General features: G+C 35.1%; 2 protein-coding genes across 3 annotated transcripts; both read right to left on the bottom strand.

Moving 5' to 3' along the window:
* Positions 1 to 1870: 1870 nt before the first annotated feature.
* On the bottom strand, positions 1871 to 13602 carry LOC140060172 (F-box only protein 48-like). 2 transcript variants are annotated; one of them, XM_072106269.1, is made up of 3 exons: positions 13510 to 13602; positions 9250 to 9482; positions 1871 to 2966 (listed from the first exon to the last, which is right to left on the bottom strand). In XM_072106269.1, the coding sequence occupies exons 2-3, from the start codon at positions 9457 to 9459 to the stop codon at positions 2805 to 2807; spliced, it is 372 nt and encodes a 123-aa protein (XP_071962370.1). In that variant the 5' UTR covers positions 9460 to 9482; positions 13510 to 13602; the 3' UTR covers positions 1871 to 2804. The 2 variants fall into 2 exon arrangements, with proteins under 2 accessions (XP_071962370.1, XP_071962369.1); XM_072106268.1 differs by having other exon boundaries at positions 13444 to 13601.
* A 1087-nt stretch (positions 13603 to 14689) lies between these two features.
* LOC140060273 (multiple coagulation factor deficiency protein 2 homolog) lies at positions 14690 to 20815 on the bottom strand. Its single transcript, XM_072106414.1, has 5 exons — positions 20715 to 20815; positions 19254 to 19389; positions 18195 to 18281; positions 17795 to 17937; positions 14690 to 17252 (listed from the first exon to the last, which is right to left on the bottom strand). The coding sequence occupies exons 1-5, from the start codon at positions 20737 to 20739 to the stop codon at positions 17140 to 17142; spliced, it is 504 nt and encodes a 167-aa protein (XP_071962515.1). The 5' UTR covers positions 20740 to 20815; the 3' UTR covers positions 14690 to 17139.
* Between the last annotated feature and the right edge of the window lie 1124 nt (positions 20816 to 21939).

Here is a 21939-nt window from a genome sequence, read left to right as displayed (position 1 = left end):
GCTTACGAGGAGAAGTGATGGCCAAGTGCTAACATTGTCGAGAAGGCAAGACGTTCCTTCTACTCCAACATATTTACTTGATTGAAATTTGCTTTCAGATGTTAAGGATTTTACTTTACTTGGAGTTGTAATATCTCATGATTTGTCTTGGTCACATTAAGTGCACAAGGTTACATTAAAATGCAATAAGATGCTGGGTTTTATTCCATTGCAACCGGATGTTCTACTTCAGTCCTGCTGCAACTTTAAATCTCTTGTTTTGCCTCATGTCCAATACTGTTCTCCAATCTCTGGTATCCTTACCGACAATGTCAGATAGATAAGATAGAGAAGATTCAAAGAAGAGCTAGCAGATTTACTTCACCAGCGAATTTTGGAACAGTCTTATGCAAACAGATTACTTGCACTTAAATTATACACTATTGAATCAATAAAAGCAATTATTTCACTTTTATTTTTGTTTTAAATATTTTATAAAAGCTACACAAAACTGTTTGATTTTAAATACGCTGATTATTGATAGCAGGCATTGAATGAATGTTTTAACTTTCAAACATCTAATATCTCAAACCGACAGCAAACAAATATTGTAGGCCTATTCCAAATCGATTTATTCGTATGTGGAATGGGCTACCGGCTGCTATCAGAAATTCATTTCTACGCAAAAGTTGGACACATTTTAAAGATATTCTGTAGAACAATATAATTTGTTTTATTATATATTCATATTGATTAGGCTACTGTTCGTTTTAGCTTTTTTGTTGGCCACAGAAGCTATTGGCCTCTTTTGCCACTCCTTGTCGCAATCTAGCTAATTGTTTGTATTTATGTCTGTATAACTGTGTTTGCTGAAATTAATAAAATATAAATATAATATAAATATAAAATAGATGGTATCATCAGATGTGGTGGAGGTGAGGTGGTCAATTATGAGAGAAGGTGGTCGTTTGGTGGTTATTATTAAGATATGATTACGAGGTGGTCTATTAGAGTTTGACCCTTACAAGAGGTGGTGGCTTTACGAGAGGTGGTGGTACTTTTAAAAAGTTGGTCGCTTACGAGAGGTAGGGCTAATGGTTGTTAGGATCGGAGAGAGCTAGGTTCTCGCTTACAAGACGCGGTCGATTATTAGAAGCGGTGCCTTATGAGAGGAGATGGTCCTTTAAAAAAGGTGGTCGCTTACCAGAGGTGTCGTTATGAAATATGGTCGATATTGAGAGGTGGTCCCGTGCAAGATATTTTGGTCGTTTTTAAGAGAGGTGGTCGATTATGAGAATTGGTCCCTTAAGAGAGATGGTGGTCGTTAAAGCTTGGTTGCCACTAGAACGTAACGCAAGGACGTAAACGCAACGCAAGCGTTTAACCAATGGCAAGCGAAGTTATAGACAGTTAGCAATCACAAGCGAATAAGCCATCGCTTGTGATTGGTCAATTCACTTGCGTTGCGTTACGTCCTTGCGTTGCGTCGCTAGTGGGAACCATGCTTTAGTAGAGATGCGCTATTGTAAACGGTTTACCACGAGCACACACACACAAAGAGTCGTAAGAGTCGACTCGGGTATATCTGTTTATAATTAAATTTTAACCAAATAATAAAATGCCAATTAAAATACAGTATTATTTATGCATTATGACTACAACACAAGTTGTTAGATTGCCTTGATTAAGAGGAAATACTATGTTTGTAATTAAAACTTGATAAAATAATATTTGAAACCAAATTTGTCCTTCACTATAAACGAAAATTTGGAGATCAATTTTGTAAATTTGATAAAATAAATTAGAAAAATAAATATATAAAATAAGAAATGATAATTTATAATAGTCAATAACATTAGATATTGACAGATTTAACTATTAAAATTCTCTGATAATATATGCACTCTTGTATTACTAATTTTAGTATGTAAACATTTTTAAAAGTTCTATTATATTAAAAATCATATTTTATAAAACCATATGCATCATTGCATATTGCATCTCAAAACTATTTATATTTACAATATAATAATATATAAATATATGTTTTTACATTAACAATTTAGTGGTAAATTTAAGAGCTATTTTAAATCCTTATTTTTCTAAATGAGTTAAATAATATACATTTTCTTATACATTTTTCTAAACTATTATAATTCCTTGATTTAAAAATACTATTAGCAACAGTATAGCAAAATTTAAAATGTGCAATTGAAGAATATAATGAAATATTGAAGTATAGATATATATATAAATAATCACTTGCAATGGTGAAGGGCTAGTGTTGCCCGAAAGCTCTGCTAACTTTTCTGGCTGTTTTACTTCTCGTTTGGATTTAGCTTTTCGCTTTTATTTAGTATCTCCATTGAGATCCAGCCACTGATTGATACCCACAGCATTGTCATTTTTTCAGTAATTTGCCTTTGGATTTATATATAAATATAGAAGAATATTGCAACCGATGAAATGTATTTTATGTTGCATTACGCTGTCTGTCTTCAAGAGAAGCAGCAATCTGTTTTACAGGACATAACATGTCCTACACAAACAACGTCTTGAAGTTTTTTGGATTGCAGTTAAAAATAACAAAATAAATTTGACAGGCTTTGAACCCAGAACATAGTAGCAAAACATCCAAAACCACCAAGCACTTCATATTGTATGTAATTGTATGTCTGTGATATTTTATGTACTGATGCCGAAATAAATCAAATCAAATCAAATCAAATCATATCTTTGATAAAATCCAGTCATCTTGTTTTCATTCATTTTTTACACATTTTAGTGAACTTCAGTATGAAACACTATGCCAACAATTTGCATCTCTATCTTGTTAACTCTAATTCTAGTATTTCCCCCCATGTTTCTCGGTCCATTTGACAGAACACTTGCGATGGAAGATCTTCATAGCAAGTAATATTGCTGAAAAGTCCATGTTTCCATTTCCTCTTTATCAGATTACAGCCAACATTGCGTATATAAGTTTCCTGAAAAAATAAAAATGAAAATTATTATGGTTGAAATTAACTCATTTTAGATATGCAGTGCACTGTTTGTTGTACTTCCCTCTAGTGGTGGTGATCATGACTATTAGATATAACTTTAATATTAGTAGGATGTAGCTACTAGAGCAGGAGCCCAGAGGGGTCAACCTAGCTGAAAAGTTAACCAATTTCTATGCATGTGGCAATTATCTACGTACATATCAATGTATGGAAATGACAGTCTGGCGCGTTTCTTTTGGTGGGTGTGGCTAGGAGGGACACTGTAAAGGGTAAAAAAAATGAGCTAGATCAGCTGAAAAGTTAACCCCATGAAATATTTTGCAAATTGTTTGACATAGAGTGAAATAGCCAGACCCCCATTTCTGGAGGGCCAAAAATGAGCTAGATCAGCTTAAAAGTTAACCCTCTGAAACTGGTGGGAAAATGTTCAATAAACTCATAACTATCATGAATGACCATTGCCAGACATTTTCAGTGGTGGATTGTGCCCGCCAGACCCCGTCAAACACCCCACCCACAAAAAATTGAGCTAGATCAGCTGAAAAGTTAACCCCATGAAATATTTTGCAAATTGTTTGACATAGAGTGAAATATAATGAATGGACATTGCCAGACGATTTTAGTGGTGGGGGGTGCCTGCCAGACCCCCCTTTCTGGAGGGCCAAAAATGAACTAGATCAGCTTAAAAGTTAACCCTCTAAAACTGGTGGGAGAATGTTCAATGTACTCATAACTATTATGAATGACCATTGCCAGACATTTTCAGTGGTGGATTGTGCCCGCCAGACCCCGTCAAACACCCCCACTCCCAAAAATGAGCTAGATCAGCTGAAAAGCTAACCCTTTAAAACATGCTGTAGAATGTTCAGCATGATCCCTAGTATAATAAATGACCATTGCCAGATATTTTAAGTGGTGGGTTGTGTCCACCAGGCCCCCTCAAACACCCAACCCCCAAAAATGACCCAGATTAGGCCAAGGGTTAACCACTGTAAAACTGGTGGGAAAATGTGTAGTATACTGTCAAGGATATGAATTGTCATTACCAGACATTTTTATTTGCTCATTATAGAACCACCCCATCCATCCAACCCCTTACCTAATTCCCAAATGTGCTACTATGGTATATAAGTTCAACATAGTGTAAAATAGGTATTCAGAACAAGACTTCTTTGTCTTTTTGTGGTGTGGAAAAAAGTAAATCAATTAGTCAATTGGTTTATGCAGTTAAAGGACATATTTAGAAACTGACTTATCTTCTATAATGGTTCCCTAGAGAATAATGTTGTTGATTATCATCAACATTTCAAAACAAAGGTTTATTTTATTAAATGCATTTTGATTATGATAGAGAGTGGTACATCATATTTCAAAGTGCTACATCTGCCAAACGGTAACGGCGGACAACGATTGTATGTTAAGAGCGTTCAGTGAAATGATATGGTCAACTGTAAAGAATGCTGCTGCATTACGTAAGAAAATGAAGTCTGACAAACATGCTGATACAACAAACAAGGTTTTTCTTATGAAACAACCTAAAAATTCAATCAGCTATCACCCTTTACTGTATGTCATAGGTATTACACTGCCGTGAAACAAAACAAAGTAGTGTCCTTCAGAAATCAGATGAGTGTGGCATGTTAAAGGGAACTTGCATATTTTGTGGAAAAGGCCGAAAAAATGGGAAAGAAGAGAAAAGGCTTAAGATAGCAACGGTTTCTGGGTGCAAGTCACTTTCCCAGCGGGTAAAATTTTCAAAAAACCAACGTATCAATAGTCTAATTCGGTGTGGCGTTGATTTGCCGAGTTCAGTTCTTCTAGAAACTGATAAACATGATGGTTCAACAGAAGAGCATTCATCTTATTGAAGTAACACATCTTATGGAAGTCACAAAAGGGCATTTTCATCCCTACTGAAACATATTGAATTATTATTAAGTATTGGGAAAACAACGAGCTATACTTGTCTCTGATTTGCTAAGCTTTTACAAAATCGAATTTGTCAATAATGGAGGAAATCAAAGTGATATCAACTCATATTCGTCCCAAAATCTTACAAGGAAAATTCAATAAAAATTTAAAGATGAAATCAAAGTAAAACCTGCAGACAGACGAAGAGGTAACTTCATTTATAGATCACTTCTTATAGGAGAAGAAGCCACTGCTCGACTTTATGATAATTCTGAACAATATGTACAGGATAATAAAATAAAATGGGCTGCTCTTCATCTTAGATCTATAATCATGCAGCTCCCACAGACAAAGACCTGCTACAGTTCAAAACTTAAAAGAGTGTGCTCCCAAGATACCATCACAGTTAGAATTATTCTTTAGGAGTCTTCTTGGTGGCATCGACCAAAATTCCAATGATGCAAACAAAGACAAGTTTGATAAAAAGGTTATTTCCATTGCATCTGATGCCATCTATAATGTATCTCGTGGAACTGTGAAACCATGGAAACACACTGTCGTTGGTTTATGTTTTACATCTCTGACAGGATCAAAACTGGCTATGCAAATTTTGACATTGTATTAGTAGTGAAAGCAAAGGCCTTGAGACTGAGTTTGCCTATTCAGTTCAAGATGATGAACGCGACGCCCCAGATGGTATCCGGCTTGACCCAACCTTGGCAACTGCATGTGTATGGGAGAATAATGATACAAATGTAGAAACACTTGATGGTAAAGAAACTCTACACGCTACAGTTGGACATACATATCAGAATATATTGCATGACGACCAACTGCTCAATAGGAATACTATTGGATTTCGGGATGGTAGAAACAGGCGGAAATTTGTTGGAGAGAAATACCACCTTTTAGGATAGGTATAAATAAAGCTTTATTTATAAGTTCCAATGCCACATCAACTACAAATGTTAGAGAATGTAGTACAATCACTGACAAACCAATGGAATACCAAATACCACTGAAGGCATTGGATATGTATTGGTTTTGGAAACTGAATGATGGAGATACACCCCTACATGTCGGATTCATGAGCAAGTATATCAATAATCATTTACCAGTTCAGTGCATTTGCTACATGGATCCTATATCAAAACAATGATGTGGTTAGAGAGAGAAAATGATCCAGACTATGGCTATTGCCAAGGAAACTGGCCAACACTATGCAGACAAGACTATGCAGTTGTGACATATGATTTGGCAGTAGCATTAAAAGCTTACTCCATACAAACAATACAATCCCCCCTATTTGATAAGCTTTTAGTATTACAGGGCAATTTTCACAGAGTTGGCGTTCTACGGAGCAGTTGGAACGTACATTAACGACAGCGGTATCGAATATATTCTCCAAGAAGCAGATATCTTGGCTGAGGGGTCAATGATGGGTTTCATCAAAGGAAAGTTTTACAACAGGTGCACTAGAATTCACCAATTGCTTGCCAATGTCTTGGAGCAAAAGTTGTGTAAACGCTTTCTTCAAGAAATAAATGCAGAAGATCATCACACATTTCAAGAAATAATGTCAACTGCACCTTTGGACCCATCATTGATTGAAGAACATATATCGGATCCTGTTATAATTAATCACCTGCAGAAGTACGAGAATTACTTCCAGTCAGTGCTTACTGGAAATATAGGTTCAACAGCACAATTCTGGGCTATTTACATTTTTCTTATTAATCGACTCCATAGAGAACTTCAGAGATGTGTGAAAGCAAATGATGTCACTGGCTACATTAATGTATTTCCAACCATATTATCTGTTTACTTTGCCCTGAACCGACCTAACTACGCCAGATGGGGAACTCTATTCATACAGAAACTGAAAAACGTTGACCTAAAGTACTGGAAAAATGAGCATTTTCCATCAGACGTACAAATAAGCACTACAGTAGATCAGCTGTTGACCTTTCCTTAGAACAGACGGTCAATCGTGATTCTTCTTCAAGTATGAGAGGGATTGTTGCCTTTCCTAATTCAGAAAATGCAATGCGCCAGTGGTCATTGACTATGAGTCAACGAGCCATGGCAGTCACGGAGCTGAGAACATTTGCTGGTCTTGAATTGGGGGAAACTGCAACAGCTCAATGCCGTCCATCAAGAATAAAAAAGGACAAATTGACAGTGAAACGGAAGAAACAGAGATTGAAGAATCAAGTGATTCTTATGGCGATGCATGGAGTGAAGAGGAATATATGGATTAATTTAAAATAATTTGTGCAGAAAAGTCATAGCTTATTAAATAAGACTGTTTTTTGTTGTAACTAATGAAAACTACTGTAGATAGAATAAGGTACTATATAAAGTATCATATGCTAAAATGTCGGGTGTTTGATATTTGGTGTAGTTCTCATTTTAGTCATTCATGCTGTTTTTTAGTGTACTTAATTGCTCCATATATTTTGTTTTATAAGTTTAGGTTTTGAGTTGATCTAGTTCATGTTTTTTTTTGGGGGGGAGGGGGGGGGGTGGGTGGGTGTTTAATGGGCTGGCGGACACAACCCACCACTTTAAATGTCTAGCAATGGTCATTTATTATACTAGGGATCATGCTGAACATTTTACAGCATGTTTTAAAAGGTTAGCTTTTCAGCTGATCTAGCTCATTTTTGGGAGTGGGGGTGTTTGACGGGGTCTGGCGGGCACCACACACCACTGAAAATGTCTGGCAATGGTCATTCATAATAGTTATGAGTACATTGAACATTCTCCCACCAGTTTTAGAGGGTTAACTTTTAAGCTGATCTAGTTCATTTTTGGCCCTCCAGAAATGGGGGTCTGGCAGGCACCCCCCACCACTAAAATCGTCTGGCAATGTCCATTCATTATATTTCACTCTATGTCAAACAATTTGCAAAATATTTCACGGGGTTAACTTTTCAGCTGATCTAGCTCAATTTTTTGGGGGTGGGGTGTTTGACGGGGTCTGGCGGGCACAATCCACCACTGAAAATGTCTGGCAATGGTCATTCATGATAGTTATGAGTTTATTGAACATTTTCCCACCAGTTTCAGAGGGTTAACTTTTAAGCTGATCTAGCTCATTTTTGGCCCCCCAGAAATGGGGGTCTGGCAGGCACCCCCACCACTAAAATCGTCTGGCGATATTCATTCATTATATTTCACTCTATGTCAAACAATTTGCAAAATATTTCATGGGGTTAACTTTTCAGCTGATCTAGCTCAATTTTTGGGGGGTTGGGTGTTTGACGGGCACAATCCACCACTGAAAATGTCTGGCAATGGTCATTCATGATAATTATAAGTTTATTGAACATTTTCCCACCAGTTTTAGAGGGTTAACTTTTAAGCTGATCTAGCTCATTTTTGACCCCCCAGAAATAGGGGTCTGGCAGGCACCCCCCACCACTAAAATCGTCTGGCAATGGCCATTCCTTATATTTCACTCTATGTCAAACAATTTGCAAAATATTTCATGGGGTTAAATTTTCAGCTGATCTAGCTCAATTTTTGGGGGGTTGGGTGTTTGACGGGGTCTGGCGGGCACAATCCACCACTGAAAATGTCTGGCAATGGTCATTCATGATAATTATGAGTTTATTGAACATTTTCCCACCAGTTTTAGAGGGTTAACTTTTAAGCTGTCTAGCTCATTTTTGACCCCCCAGAAATAGGGGTCTGGCAGGCACCCCCCACCACTAAAATCGTCTGGCAATGGCCATTCCTTATATTTCACTCTATGTCAAACAATTTGCAAAATATTTCATGGGGTTAACTTTTCAGCTGATCTAGCTCATTTTTTTTACCCTTTACAATGTCCCTCCTAGCCACACCCACCAAAAGAAACGCGCCAGACTGTCATTTCCATACATTGGTATGTACGTAGATAATTGCCACATGCATAGAAATTGGTTAACTTTCCAGCTAGGTTGACCCCTCTGGGCTCCTGCTCTATACACTGTATGCATGGCTAACCATTATCCATAGTATCCTGACACCACCCCCTAAAATATTACCCCCTATAACTGTTCTTCCCAGCATCAGAAGTTAGAGTACTGCCTATTTTAGCCTAGTTTCCCAACCTATCATTTGTCAATAATTTACGATGAATAAAGTGAAACAAATTAGGTTTGTTATAAAACAAAAATAATGAATGTCTTGTATTCGTTGTGTGGAGAGAATATTTTATATATGAAAAATTGTCTGAGTTCTTTACTCGCTCCGCCTCATTAAATATAGAGCAGTCAATTTTTCAACTCATGAAATATTCTCAGCATAAACTCATAAACATTCATTATTTTGTATATTATGACAATTTCAAAAATCATTCCCTTACTTTCCAAGACAAACCTTGACTTCGGTCACTGAGAAACAGTTGATTAGATGTATCACAATGGTTGCTACACAACTTCATCCAGAGCCAATCAGTCTCAACCATGTCATGCAATATCTTACAGGATTCAGACATGCTGCACATGCTTCTTGAGTCCAGGTTCAGTAGTATATTGCAAATCATTTCAGGAGGAAGCACATCTATGAAATCCATTATTGAATAAAACAACCACAAATCTAAAATTGAAAGAATATTGTAAATGATAGTTTGCCTATTTCAAAATAAAAGTATAACAGTAAGTATCATGGCTGAATAATAATTTTTTTTAAATTGTTTCCTACAATAAGCTCTTTTTTTGTCTTGTGTGAGTTCTTCTCACGTTTATTTAAATTCTCATTGATGAATATATTATATACATATAAGTACATTTGTGACAATTAAAAGTAAGTGTTTAGAGTAGTTAAAATACCGGTATATTTACATAATAAGATGCCAGAATTCATTATTAACCATATATTTTCTCATTTAAAATTTTAGATACGATGTTAATTAAAATGTAGAAATGAAAAATGGCGGTAAAATACATGATTAAAATTGTCTTGTTAAACTATCTTATTTGTGATCCTATTTGTGTTCGAGTTTGTGTTCGAGTAGAGAAGCTCTTAATTTAAACTTAGGTTGTTTAAACCTTCCACCAACAATAAAAACTTAGTCAGCAAGTGCACTTCTTTATGTGGAAGGAAGGAAATTCCTCCATAAACAAAAATGTACTCTTTATGAAACAATATCCAATAAAAAAAATGTATTACTATAACAAGATGTGACAAGATGTTTCCACATAGTAGTAGGCTATGCTGGACACCCTACATAGTAGTAGCAGCTGCTGACCTACCTACTATGGGCTAAGCTAGTCGCTCTATCAGTCGGACCCGCCGTTACTAATAACTATAGCTAGTAAAGTAAGGCTAGTCTAGTAGGCCTCTACTACTACTAGCTAGCGAATACAGGTCAACCCGTACCCATGCCAACTCGTACCCACCAACTCGTACCCAAATTTTGGCTTACTCGTACCCAAAATTTTGGCTCACCCGTACCCATCATTGGCTAACCCGTACCCATCATTGGCTGGCCCGTACCCAAGTTTAATGCTATTTAAAGTATATTTATATAGGCCTATTACAGTTAAACCCAGTTTTATTACATTTTTAGATCATATGTTCGATATTATAATGGCAAAAACTATTTACCTAAGTATAATTTATGTACAGACTCGTACGAAAAAAGCACAGCTTTCATCGTATTTGGGTCGTAGTTAAATTAATACTTGAGGGCGTTGTTTTACATGGAAGATGTCAGTGGTCGGCTGTGCTGCATTCTATTTTTTTTTTCATTTTTGAATAGTTATTGATCTATTATTTACTACGAATAGCCTGTACACACTTTTCATTTTATTTTACAGATAATGAAGTAATGTGCTTTTTGAAAATCGTTTTAAAAATGGTTTTTGTTGTTTTGTTTTGCAAGTTTTGTTTTAACATTTCGAAAACATTTTTAAGTAGTCACTCGTATTTTTAAAATCACGAAACTATTTAAGTGGATACCAGCCTCATTTTTGCTGCTAAGGACCATTTTAGAATAATGAATCTAAGTAGATTATTGCCGTTTTTAAAACAAATTCCCTAGGACATGATGGATGTGAGAATAATAATAAAAGGTAACCTCCAATAATTTAACATTTAATTACTAACGACGACATTTGCTGTTATTACGTTTTCATTTTATAATGATTATTACTGTATTATTATGACTAAAAACCGAAATAAAATACTACTAAAACTAAAAAAAAAATCATCTTATCGCTGACAGATACGTATGTACAGACACGTGTAGGTAGGCCTTCAGAACGTTTATATTATTTTAGTAAATAAGACGACATCCGTTGAATTGCCATGGAAAAACGAGTGTGGGTCATTTATTTGTAGAATATTATAGAATGCGTTTTTTTTTTTAAAAGGGAATCCCTTGTCAGCAAAAACACGTAGCTGTTATTGAGGAAACATCTACCAAAAATGTTTAATTGCTGTAAACAAACAGATAATTTTACTGAATTATTTAAGAAAAAAAAAAATAGAAAACGATCGTACGCCACATTGCGTTGTCTATTTTTTTTTTACACACTGTAGCTGTTATAGAAGAAAATCTGCCAAAAATGTTTAATTGCCTTAAAGTACGTGTATATGATCATTTCACTGAATTATTGATAAATAAAATATATGGAAAACGATCATACGTCATTACTGAGTCGTCTCTTTGACGCCCTATAAATGCGTGTTTTTTTGTAATAAAAGGTTAATCCCGGTCAGCAAAAACACGTAACACGAAATCTACGCCCCATAGCCCCGCAGGCCTTACAGTACGTGTATATGATCATTTCACTGAATTATTAATAAATAAAATATATGGAAAACGATCATACGCCATTACTAAGTCGTCTCTTTGACACCATATAAATGCGTGTTTGTTTGTAATAAAAGGTTAATCCCGGTCAGCAAAAACACGTAACACGAAATCTACGCCCCATAGCCCTGCAGGCCTTACAGTACGTGTATATGATCATTTCACTGAATTATTAATAAATAAAATATATGGAAAACGATCATACGCCATTACTAAGTCGTCTCTTTGACACCCTATAAATGCGTGTTTTTTTGTAATAAAATGTTAGTCCCGGTCAGCAAAAACACGTAACACGAAATCTACGCCCCATAGCCCTGCAGGCCTTACAGTACGTGTATATGATCATTTCACTGAATTATTAATAAATAAAATATATGGAAAACGATCATACGCCATTACTAAGTCGTCTCTTTGACACCCTATAAATGCGTGTTTTTTTGTAATAAAAGGTTAATCCCGGTCAGCAAAAACACGTAACACGAAATCTACGCCCCATAGCCCTGCAGGCCTTACAGTACGTGTATATGATCATTTCACTGAATTATTAATAAATAAAATTATATGGAAAACGATCATATACGTCATTAATGAGTCATCTCTTTGACGCCCTATAAATGCGTGTTTTTTTTATAATAAAAGGTTAATCCCGGTCAGCAAAAACACGTAACACGAAATCTACGCCCATAGCCCTGCAGACTTTACAGTAAGTGTACATGATCATTTCACTGAATTATTAATAAATAAATTATGGAAAACGATCATACGTCATTTTTTTTTTATAATAAAAGGTTAATCCCGGTCAGCAAAAACACGTAACACGAAATCTATGAGTAATTCGACTCCATAGCCCTGTGGGCTTTTTGATTAAAACAGGGCGTCGTTAATTCAACCAATTTTAAATATACCAATACAATAGAAACAATAATTACTTGATCGAATCATGGAGGTATACCTCCATGATCGAATGTAATCAGGGAAGATAAGGTGATAAGAATAAAAATTGATAAGTATAAAAATGATACGTTGTTGGTACTTTACCTGGGCTTAATTGAATTGTAATACTATACAACAGTAAAAATATTTTTTTATTAATTAATGTTCTTACGTAAATAAATAAAAAGACACATCAAACATACGTTTATAAAACTATAATACTACATTTAAATAAATGTTAACAAATATATGCCTAATTAAACGAAGTTTACAATCAAATCAATGGTCATTTTTATTAGCACACATTTCACCGAGACCTGTAAAATAAAAAAAAACAATTTAAATATAAAAATATTCATACGTCAAAAGCATACCACTAGTTTTGCGCCGATCAAATCATTACAAGTAGGCCTAATTATTCAAATTGGGTACGAGTAGTCCAAATAATGGGTACGAGTAAGCCAAATAATGGGTACGAGTAAGCCAAATAATGGGTACGAGTAAGCCAAATATTTAGGTATGAGTTGGCATGGGTACGAGTTGGTTTGGGTACGGGTTAGCCAAAGTGGGTACGAGTAAGCCAAATAATGGGTACGAGTAAGCCAAATATTTAGGTACGAGTTGGCATGGGTACGGGTTGGTTTGGGTACGGGTTGACCAGCACCCCTAGCTAGCTACTAGCTAGGGGGCTAGGCTAGTAGGCCCTTAACTTAGGCGGCCTACCAAGCTATACCTGACCTTGCTAGGCCTAGCTTATTATTAAGTATTAATTAGGCATAGGCGTCTTTGGAAAACCAAAAAACTCACCACAATTTCCATTCTACATAGATAGTCATTTATCTAGAGAAACCTTATAATTATTTTTAATCTTACGACTAGGCCTAGGGAAAATCCCACAGCATCATCTCTCTCTTGGCATTTAAACGCGACGTCACACGCCCATTTCGACATCCCGGATGTTTCTATAAAACACAACAACAAACAACAAGTTCATGGCACGCCAAAACGGCATTATAGCATCTGTTGTGAAATCAGCGAATTGTGCTAAAAATAAGGTTTGGCATTATCAATATTTGCTTATAATATAAAAATATTATTTTTGCCTAAGCTGAACTTAACCTTATTTATAAAGAGACCGGACCGAGACTCGAACCCGGAACCTTCTGCTTGATATGCAGATGTTCTAACCAGACCAAGGGCTCTCTTGGTATTGTTTACCTCCGCCAAGGAGGTATGTGTAATCGATCGCGTGTTGGTGTGGGTGGGTGGCTGCGGATGCTAGTCAAGTCGCCCCATCGCAAAGTCGCCCCATACAAAGTCGCCCCTTACACAGTCGCCCCCATCGCAAAGTCGCCCCAAAACAAAGTCGCCCCGACACAGTCGCCCTATCGCAAAGTCGCCCCATCGCAAAGTCGCCCCAACACAAAGTCGCTCCATCGCAAAGTCGCCCCATCACAAAGTCGCCCTATCGCAAAGTCGCCCCAAAACGTTAAAAAATAGTTTACAAGTGCGTAAAATGTTGCAATGATACACAAAATAACACAGAACGTGTAGGCATAAAAGGGGAAGCCCCGCCATGTAGTCTCAGGTCACACGATCGGCACGCACCCCCATATCAGAGAGGAAGCCCCCGACTAATCACTCGGTCGCACTCCGCGGTCGCACACTCTAACGTGCTAGCTTACCAGAGGGAAACCCCCGTAATTACTCCGCCGTTGCCGTTGTCGCACTCTACAACGCACCATCTGAAGATGGGGAAACCCCGCCAGAGTTTTACGATGATATCATCAGTCGCGTTCGAAATCGGTCGCGATAAAATGATGTTATACGATCTAGATTATTTTTACTTTGGTCGATGAATATTTATTATTATTATTAGGCCTATATTAATAATTGATTTTTGTTTTTATTTTACAGGTCAGTAGGCCTATGATGAGAAAGATGTGTGGCTTAAAAAATTACAATTTATAAACATAGTTTAAGATATAGTATTATCCAGCATAATGTCATTTAACAGTACATAATTATTTAAACGTGAAATATTTTATAGGAAACGTAGGCTACGTCTGTGTCTTTTATTTTATATGCAACAAATTACGTAAAACAATTTATTTATAAACATTCAGTTTACTATTATATACATAGTATTACAGTGAACATTGATTGTAAGACTCCTGGAAAGGCAATCCCATCATTATATCCCATTATAAAATTGCATCATATCGCCACTATATGTCGTAAATGATAACGTGCGTGTGTGTATTTGTCGTACGTCCGTGTACGTATTATTCCGTGCCTCTTCACTGTCTTGTTTAATTTAAAATTAAATAAACACCTGATATGAGGATATTTATTAGGCATTATAATTAGAATGTTCTATAACCAAAAGGATTGAAAAAAATTTCTTTAGTAAAATGATCATTGTGCTGTTGAATAAAAGGCGACTCGCCATCTGAAACATTCTCTGAATCCAATCGGAGCTGCGCCTTCTGGTATCTGTTTCCTCATAGCTGCTACGTCTTTCTGCTGACCGTCGGGGATTCACCTTTTTAAAAAACACGCACACGATACTGTACGATGGTTTTTCCATGGTCAAAATGTCGCGTTTTAATTTTACTAATACTTGCATGTAAAACAATCATATTCATTTTGAAAAGTCATTATAAAATTAAGACACATAACTTGTCAATAAATGCAAAATGATCAATAAGTAGCCTATAACACTCGTCTTACAACACTGTTATTGTTTTAACTACTGTAAATCTATACGAAGGCCTTCTACACATTTATACATTTATTATAGGCTATTATCCTAAAAAATGAGCTGGTATCGCGTAGGTTGAAGAAATTGTAATTGTGGCTCTGGTAACTAATTTTAAAATCATATTAAATTAACATTTTCGAAACTATAAATCAGGGATAATCTTTTTAAAACTTTCAAACAAGGGACTATTTTTTTAATGATTTTTAAAAAGCACATCACTCCATTAAAACCTGTAAAATACAAATTAAAACACATATTATGTATATAATAGGATAAACATTAATGTATACGACATTTAGCGCGACCAAAGTAACAACGCAATCGATATCAAACGCAACCGATATGATTAAAACCGTGGGCGACTTTGCGATTGGGCGACTTTGCGTTGGGGCGACTTTGCGATGGGGCGAATTTGCGATGGGGCGACTTTGTAATGGGGCGACTTTGAGATGGGGCGACTGTGCCGGGGCGACTTTGTTTTGGGGCGACTTTGCGATGGGGCGACTTTGTATTGGGCGACTTTGTATGGGGCGACTTTGCGATGGGGCGACTTGACTGGATCCCGTGGGGGATTGGGTGCGTTGGTGCGTGTGTGTGTGTGTGTGTTTGTTACTTGGCAAAATTCATTTTGCCAAGTATAGTATTCACTTTGTTACTTGGCAAAAAGAATTTTGCCAAGTATAGTATTTACTTTGTTTGTATGTATGTTTGTATGTATGTTTGTATGTATGTTAGCACGATAGCGCCTACACTTTTCAAGTTATCGTTCTGAATTTGGGTGTAGATAGGTATATACTTTCAGACCATGCCTATTGAAAATCAACAAAATTGGTTTATTAATAACTTCACAAATAACAAAAATGATATTATTGTCTGACCGGCTAGTGTTAAAAGATAGGAGACAATTATTTTCAAAAGCCGGTGAGCAGTCTTAAAGTAACAAGTAAACTGAAATTGCATTTTCTCGAGAACTACTTGTCCAAAAAACCTTATTTTTGGACAAGAGGCAAAGGTTATAATTTGTGATTTGTAATTTCAAAACATAACTTGATTTAATGTACCACCTTTTTAATACGAGTAGTTTAAAAAAGCTATTTCTTTTAAAATCCACCCTTTTGTTTTTCGCGTTGATGTTCCATTGTTAGTCAAATGAGACTATTGTTAGTTGATAATTAGTTTTTTAGTCATTTTTTTATTTCATTCTGTCCATAGGTATATACTTACTGTCAGAACATGCCTATTGATTTTAATGAAAATTGATATATTGGTCATGTCACAAAAGCTTATCTTCCATCGATATATTAAATAGCACACTCTGTATTATTTTAACATGAACATATTCTTTGACATGGACCAAAATATTAGTCGACTGGCAGGGGCACCGCAAATCGGCACAGCTTCAAGACACTCCTCGACCATTATTCTGGTCAATCTTGATTTTAGAAAGGTTATTTTTTTGCAATTCCGGGATTGTTTGTATTAAAAAATTATTTAAACAAAATTATTAACCACAGCAGGATTTTAATGATGAAGTTTAAAAACGTCTATTGAACAATATAATTCACTATTTTGTAAACCGATTTAATATGCAAGATTTTAATGCTTAAAATATTGTGTTTTTATTTTATGAAACTGAAATAAAGATGATACAGTCCGGATATATATGGCAAATACTGCCTGATAAAAACGTACATATACTTTCATACTGGTGGACTATAAAGCATAAGTCAAGATTGAACTCAATTATTTCTATCTTGGCGATCCGTTCTACGTCTTGATAAAACGTATTCTAAATAAGTTAAATAACCATCATTGTTGTAGTCATCTTCCTGAAGAACTTGCTCAATAACTTCTGCAAAATAAAGAAATATAAACTAATTGTTTGAATTATTTAGACTCAAAGCTATCACGGAACAAGTGTGAGTTATCTTTATGATGCAACATACAGTAAAAGCTCGAAAAGAGGACTTTTTGATATGAAAGTTTGTGAATCTCTCTACAATAATAGGGTTTTCTTAGACATTACATGTCAATTTTACATATTTATGATCAAAATACCATTTTAATTGTTAAATGAATGTACGATACTCGTTATTATATCTGTATCTGGCATTAATTCATCTTGTTCCTTTGATACCGTACTCGAAAAGAAGCCATAGTATCTTGAAAAGAAGCCCAGTGGATTTCGGGATGGGCTTCGTTTCAAGATTACTTTTGCAGATCAAAGAGGGGACTTCTTTGCAAGAAGGGCTTCTTTTCGAAAAGCAGCTCATTGGGCTTTTTTTTTAGGTTTTACGGTATCTAAATAAATATTTCAAGCTTCTGTGACCTTCCCTAAAAACAGATTTCCTTCTGATATATGCCAATATCTATGTAACAGAATAGCTAACCAACCTGCAAAATATTCCATTTTTTCGTCTAATATCTGCTGTTCAGTTTTTGTTTCTGGTGATTTTGGTTCAAACGGCAATACATGAGAGATCGCATTGAGTATTTCTAGGCCATCTAGTTTGGTATTATTATCAAAATCGTGTAATCTGTAAAAGGAAAGTTGTTATCGTTGTGTATTACGTATAATTACAGTATTATACGTTATCTATTTTTTTTCTCATACCATTATGAAATATTTGACTAGCAATGTACAAAATAGTAATTGTTGGTGAAAAACACCATTCAACAATTTAATATTATTGGTAAGAATAAAGAAATATAGGAGGTGAAGAATTAAGACAAGAGCATAAATCTGTGAGTAAAGAATAATTAAGCGGAGGTAATAATTCAAACGTTATATTACTTAAAATAATGAAACTCTAGCTCTTCATCCGACATCTTCTCTTCAATGTCAATGTCCATTTCTTGTTGAAGATGCTCCTTGATATGACTATAAAAAAGGTTTACGCAATTGTTATGAATTTAGTAAATTGTTATGGTTGGTAATGCACTTTTTTACATAAGAATATAGAAGAATATTAATTAGTGAAGTCTGAAAATTGATTATGTAGTACTACACATATTTGTGTGTGGAAAGTTTAATCAAAATGCTCAAAATGGTCTAAAACGGTTGCAAATGGTAAAACCATACCAAATAATACCAACATAGCCGTGTAAGCGTTAAAACTGCGTTATGTGATAAAGTGTGTGTAAACTTCTGGATTTTGATTAGGCGATGTTCTATTTTCTCAATTTTAAAATGAAGGGCTTAAGCCGACTGATATAGTAGTATAGAGTATACTCTGTATATTGTTTATAACAATGAATGAAAATACAATAACTTTGTTTGCTAGTAATGATGATAATGAAATAATCATATGTTTGATGAATAATTTAAAACCAAAATCATGTTAAAGTAAAAAATAATGTGTTTGTAAATACATGATTTGTTTTTTTTAAAAATCAATATGAAATAGAAGGAAAATATGTTTGCGAATATGTTATTAAAGTTTAGACGGTGGGATAAAAAGCTATGTACCAATAAGGGTATTATAAAGGGAAAGTAAGATGTTTTGAGGGAAAATAAATTTGAGTTTGTTATTGTTGTTATTATACCTATAGATCGAGAGATTGTATTAATGTGACGCTTCTAGTTCAGTTTTTTGTCAGCTTCCATTTGAGTATGATCAACTTGCCTAATTAAAACATGAAGATTTCGATAGGGGTTTCTTTAGATTTGAGAAGTGAATAAAGTTAGTTTTATCAATATTTAATGAGAGTTTGTTAGTTTTGAACCTGTTTGAGACGTGGTGAATTTCGGAATTAATTAATGAATTCGGAATGAATTAATAAATTTCGGATAAATAATGTTTCAATTTTATCTCATAAAATAAACAGTTTTAAAATAACAAAGAAAACTTACTCTTCGTCTCTAACAATGTCTTTATCGTGAAACCTAGAGTGCTCTTCCGCTGACGATAATCGACAATAATCTCCACCAATCAAAACTAAAAACGTCAGCATTACAATGTGAAATGGCATCTTTAAACGCAATATACCTATTTTAAAAACAAATGCAAAACAAAAATGATGTCGGTAGAGGTTGTTATTTTAGTTGGATTTACCTTCATTATCTTTATTAGTAGTAATAATATTTTAACCAATATGTAAAGTGATTATGCGTTTATCATAATATAAATGTGCGCTAATGTTACATTACTCTGGACTCTTTAAAAAATCGCCCGCATCGTTGACAATTTGCTATTTTATCAATAATATTATAAAAAATAAGGTTGGGCCTTAATTGATATTATTTGGTAGCCATGTGGTTTATCTCACACGCCTAACAAATTAATAATCAAAAGTAGGCCTAATTGTTTGTACTTTGATACGGGCCGGCTCTATGCTAGTCGAAATGACTTTGTAGTAACCAGCGAAATGTATATATATACATATCATATCATTATTTATTGTCAACCCAACGAAATTTGAAATTTGGGTTGCATATACTTTAAATAGTCTAATTTATAAAAATTTAAATGAAACACACACACTATAGAGAAAGGTCTCGTTAAAATTACTAAGATTCAAATATAATTGGTTGTACTGTTATTGATTTAAGATATCTTTATGAAAACAGGTCCCAAGTAAATTAAGTAACATTGTAGAAGAACATCCATTACATGTGAGATGTTATAAGAACAAGTCAGGCAGGCTACTATATGTACATATTCTCTGCGGCGCGTGGAACTGATCGTGTCGCAGCCACAGATAAATTCTTTCATTTACGAAGCTCTGTATTTTGTGGTTGGATTGCCATGGTGACAAACACAGGAAATTCATCACTGCTTTTGTTTTAAAATAACAGAGAGTACTAAATCTTTCAACAATAGAAATAAATATAAGATATTAAAATCCGCTTCTGGTTTCCTGAATTACGTTTTTGTGTGTATCAAATTTATATCAGCCTGTGAATTATCAGAAACATTTGAACTTGTACGATAAATACCCCTCTGGCGTCCATATGCTAGCGCGATAAAAAATTTGTGTAAATGGTGATAATATTCATGAAACCTATAAATGATATTCCTACAATATAAAAGAAACTCTTAACAGAGCTTGTATGAACGAATGGATCTCTCAAAAACAACATATGGTTTTTTTTACGTATCTTCATAAATATAACACGCTATTGAATTGGACACGCAATATGTTGTTTTTAAACCGAATTTATAAGACGAAAAACCCATGCGAAACCATAACCTCAACTCTGGAAGGATAAATGAAATGTTGAATTTACCTTTATTACCAGGCCCCAACTAGTAGGCTATACTTTCAGTTTTAGATATGTCTAATAAGCTTTACAATAGAGATACATACTTACCGCTTATGCTTGCTATCCGAATCATTGTTGAAAGTACTTAATATGAATTCTTGTTATGAACGTACGCTCTGATGCATAATAGATTGAATAATTATGTTAATGAACGATACGTTATCAACCACGATCTAGTGGTTCAATGCGATAGCATACTGATTACAGCGGTGATGGAAAGTGCGCCAGACATTATTATTCTAAGAAGGTCTTTTGTGCACGTATTTAACAATGGCTCTAGGTCTACAGTAATGATCAAACCAAATAATAATTTAACCACTGCTGTCCATCGTTTGAAAGTCTAATTCTGTCACTTGGGTAAAATAATATCAGTTTATTATGTTGGAATAATCGTACGTGGGTATCGGGGCAGCAGAACATAATGTGACCATGTGCAGAAGTGTAGTGAGTTTTCTTTTCATCATGGAAAATGAGCAAAATCAATAGCATATCCAGGATTTCAAATGCAGAGGCTATTTAAAAACAAGGCCAACAGCCATTAAGTCGCGTGTTACAATGCATAGTGATACCGGACCAACAGACAGACCGACAGACCGACAGACAGACCGACAGACCGACAGACAGACAGACCGACCGACCGACATAGTGAACTATACTGACCGAAATTACTGAACATGTTTAAAAATGTTGAAATGTTTAAAAACATTTAGGCCTATATTTTTTTAATTTACACGTGTGTAGCCTGTCACTTTTGACGTGCTCGTATAACGTAATTTCGAGTTGAAAAGTAAGTCAAGAAAACAGAAATCGGGCAAAAAGAGTGCGCAATAACATTTAACGCGCAGTGCGCGCGCAAAAATATGCGCACTCATGGCAATTTTGTAAACGCTTAAAATTGCCTGAAACGTACTCTTATTTCATCGAAAATAAATTTTGAAAATTTTAAGCGCGCGTACGCATGCGTTACATGCGCTACGCACGTAATTGTATTGCCGTATGATGATTTATGCCCTGAAATTTATGAGTACCAAATTTTATTTAATTGTGATTCATGGTTGTGAAGATATGATTACAAACGTGATTTCGTTAAATCGTGCGTAGACCGCGTAATTTTTTATTGCGCACCGTGAAAACTTAACCACATTGATTCCTGGCCATAAGGAATATACTGTGAAAAATTTACCTAGCTAGATTAAACTGATATCAAGATAAGGTCAGAAAGCGATAAAACGCATAGTGATACCGGACCGACAGACAGACAGACAGACCGACC

The sequence above is a fragment of the Antedon mediterranea genome, chromosome 10 (assembly GCF_964355755.1).
Source record: "Antedon mediterranea chromosome 10, ecAntMedi1.1, whole genome shotgun sequence".
Classification (NCBI taxonomy): domain Eukaryota; kingdom Metazoa; phylum Echinodermata; class Crinoidea; order Comatulida; family Antedonidae; genus Antedon; species Antedon mediterranea.
Note: the sequence above shows the minus strand (reverse complement) of the source record. Positions and strands in the feature narration are given on the sequence as shown.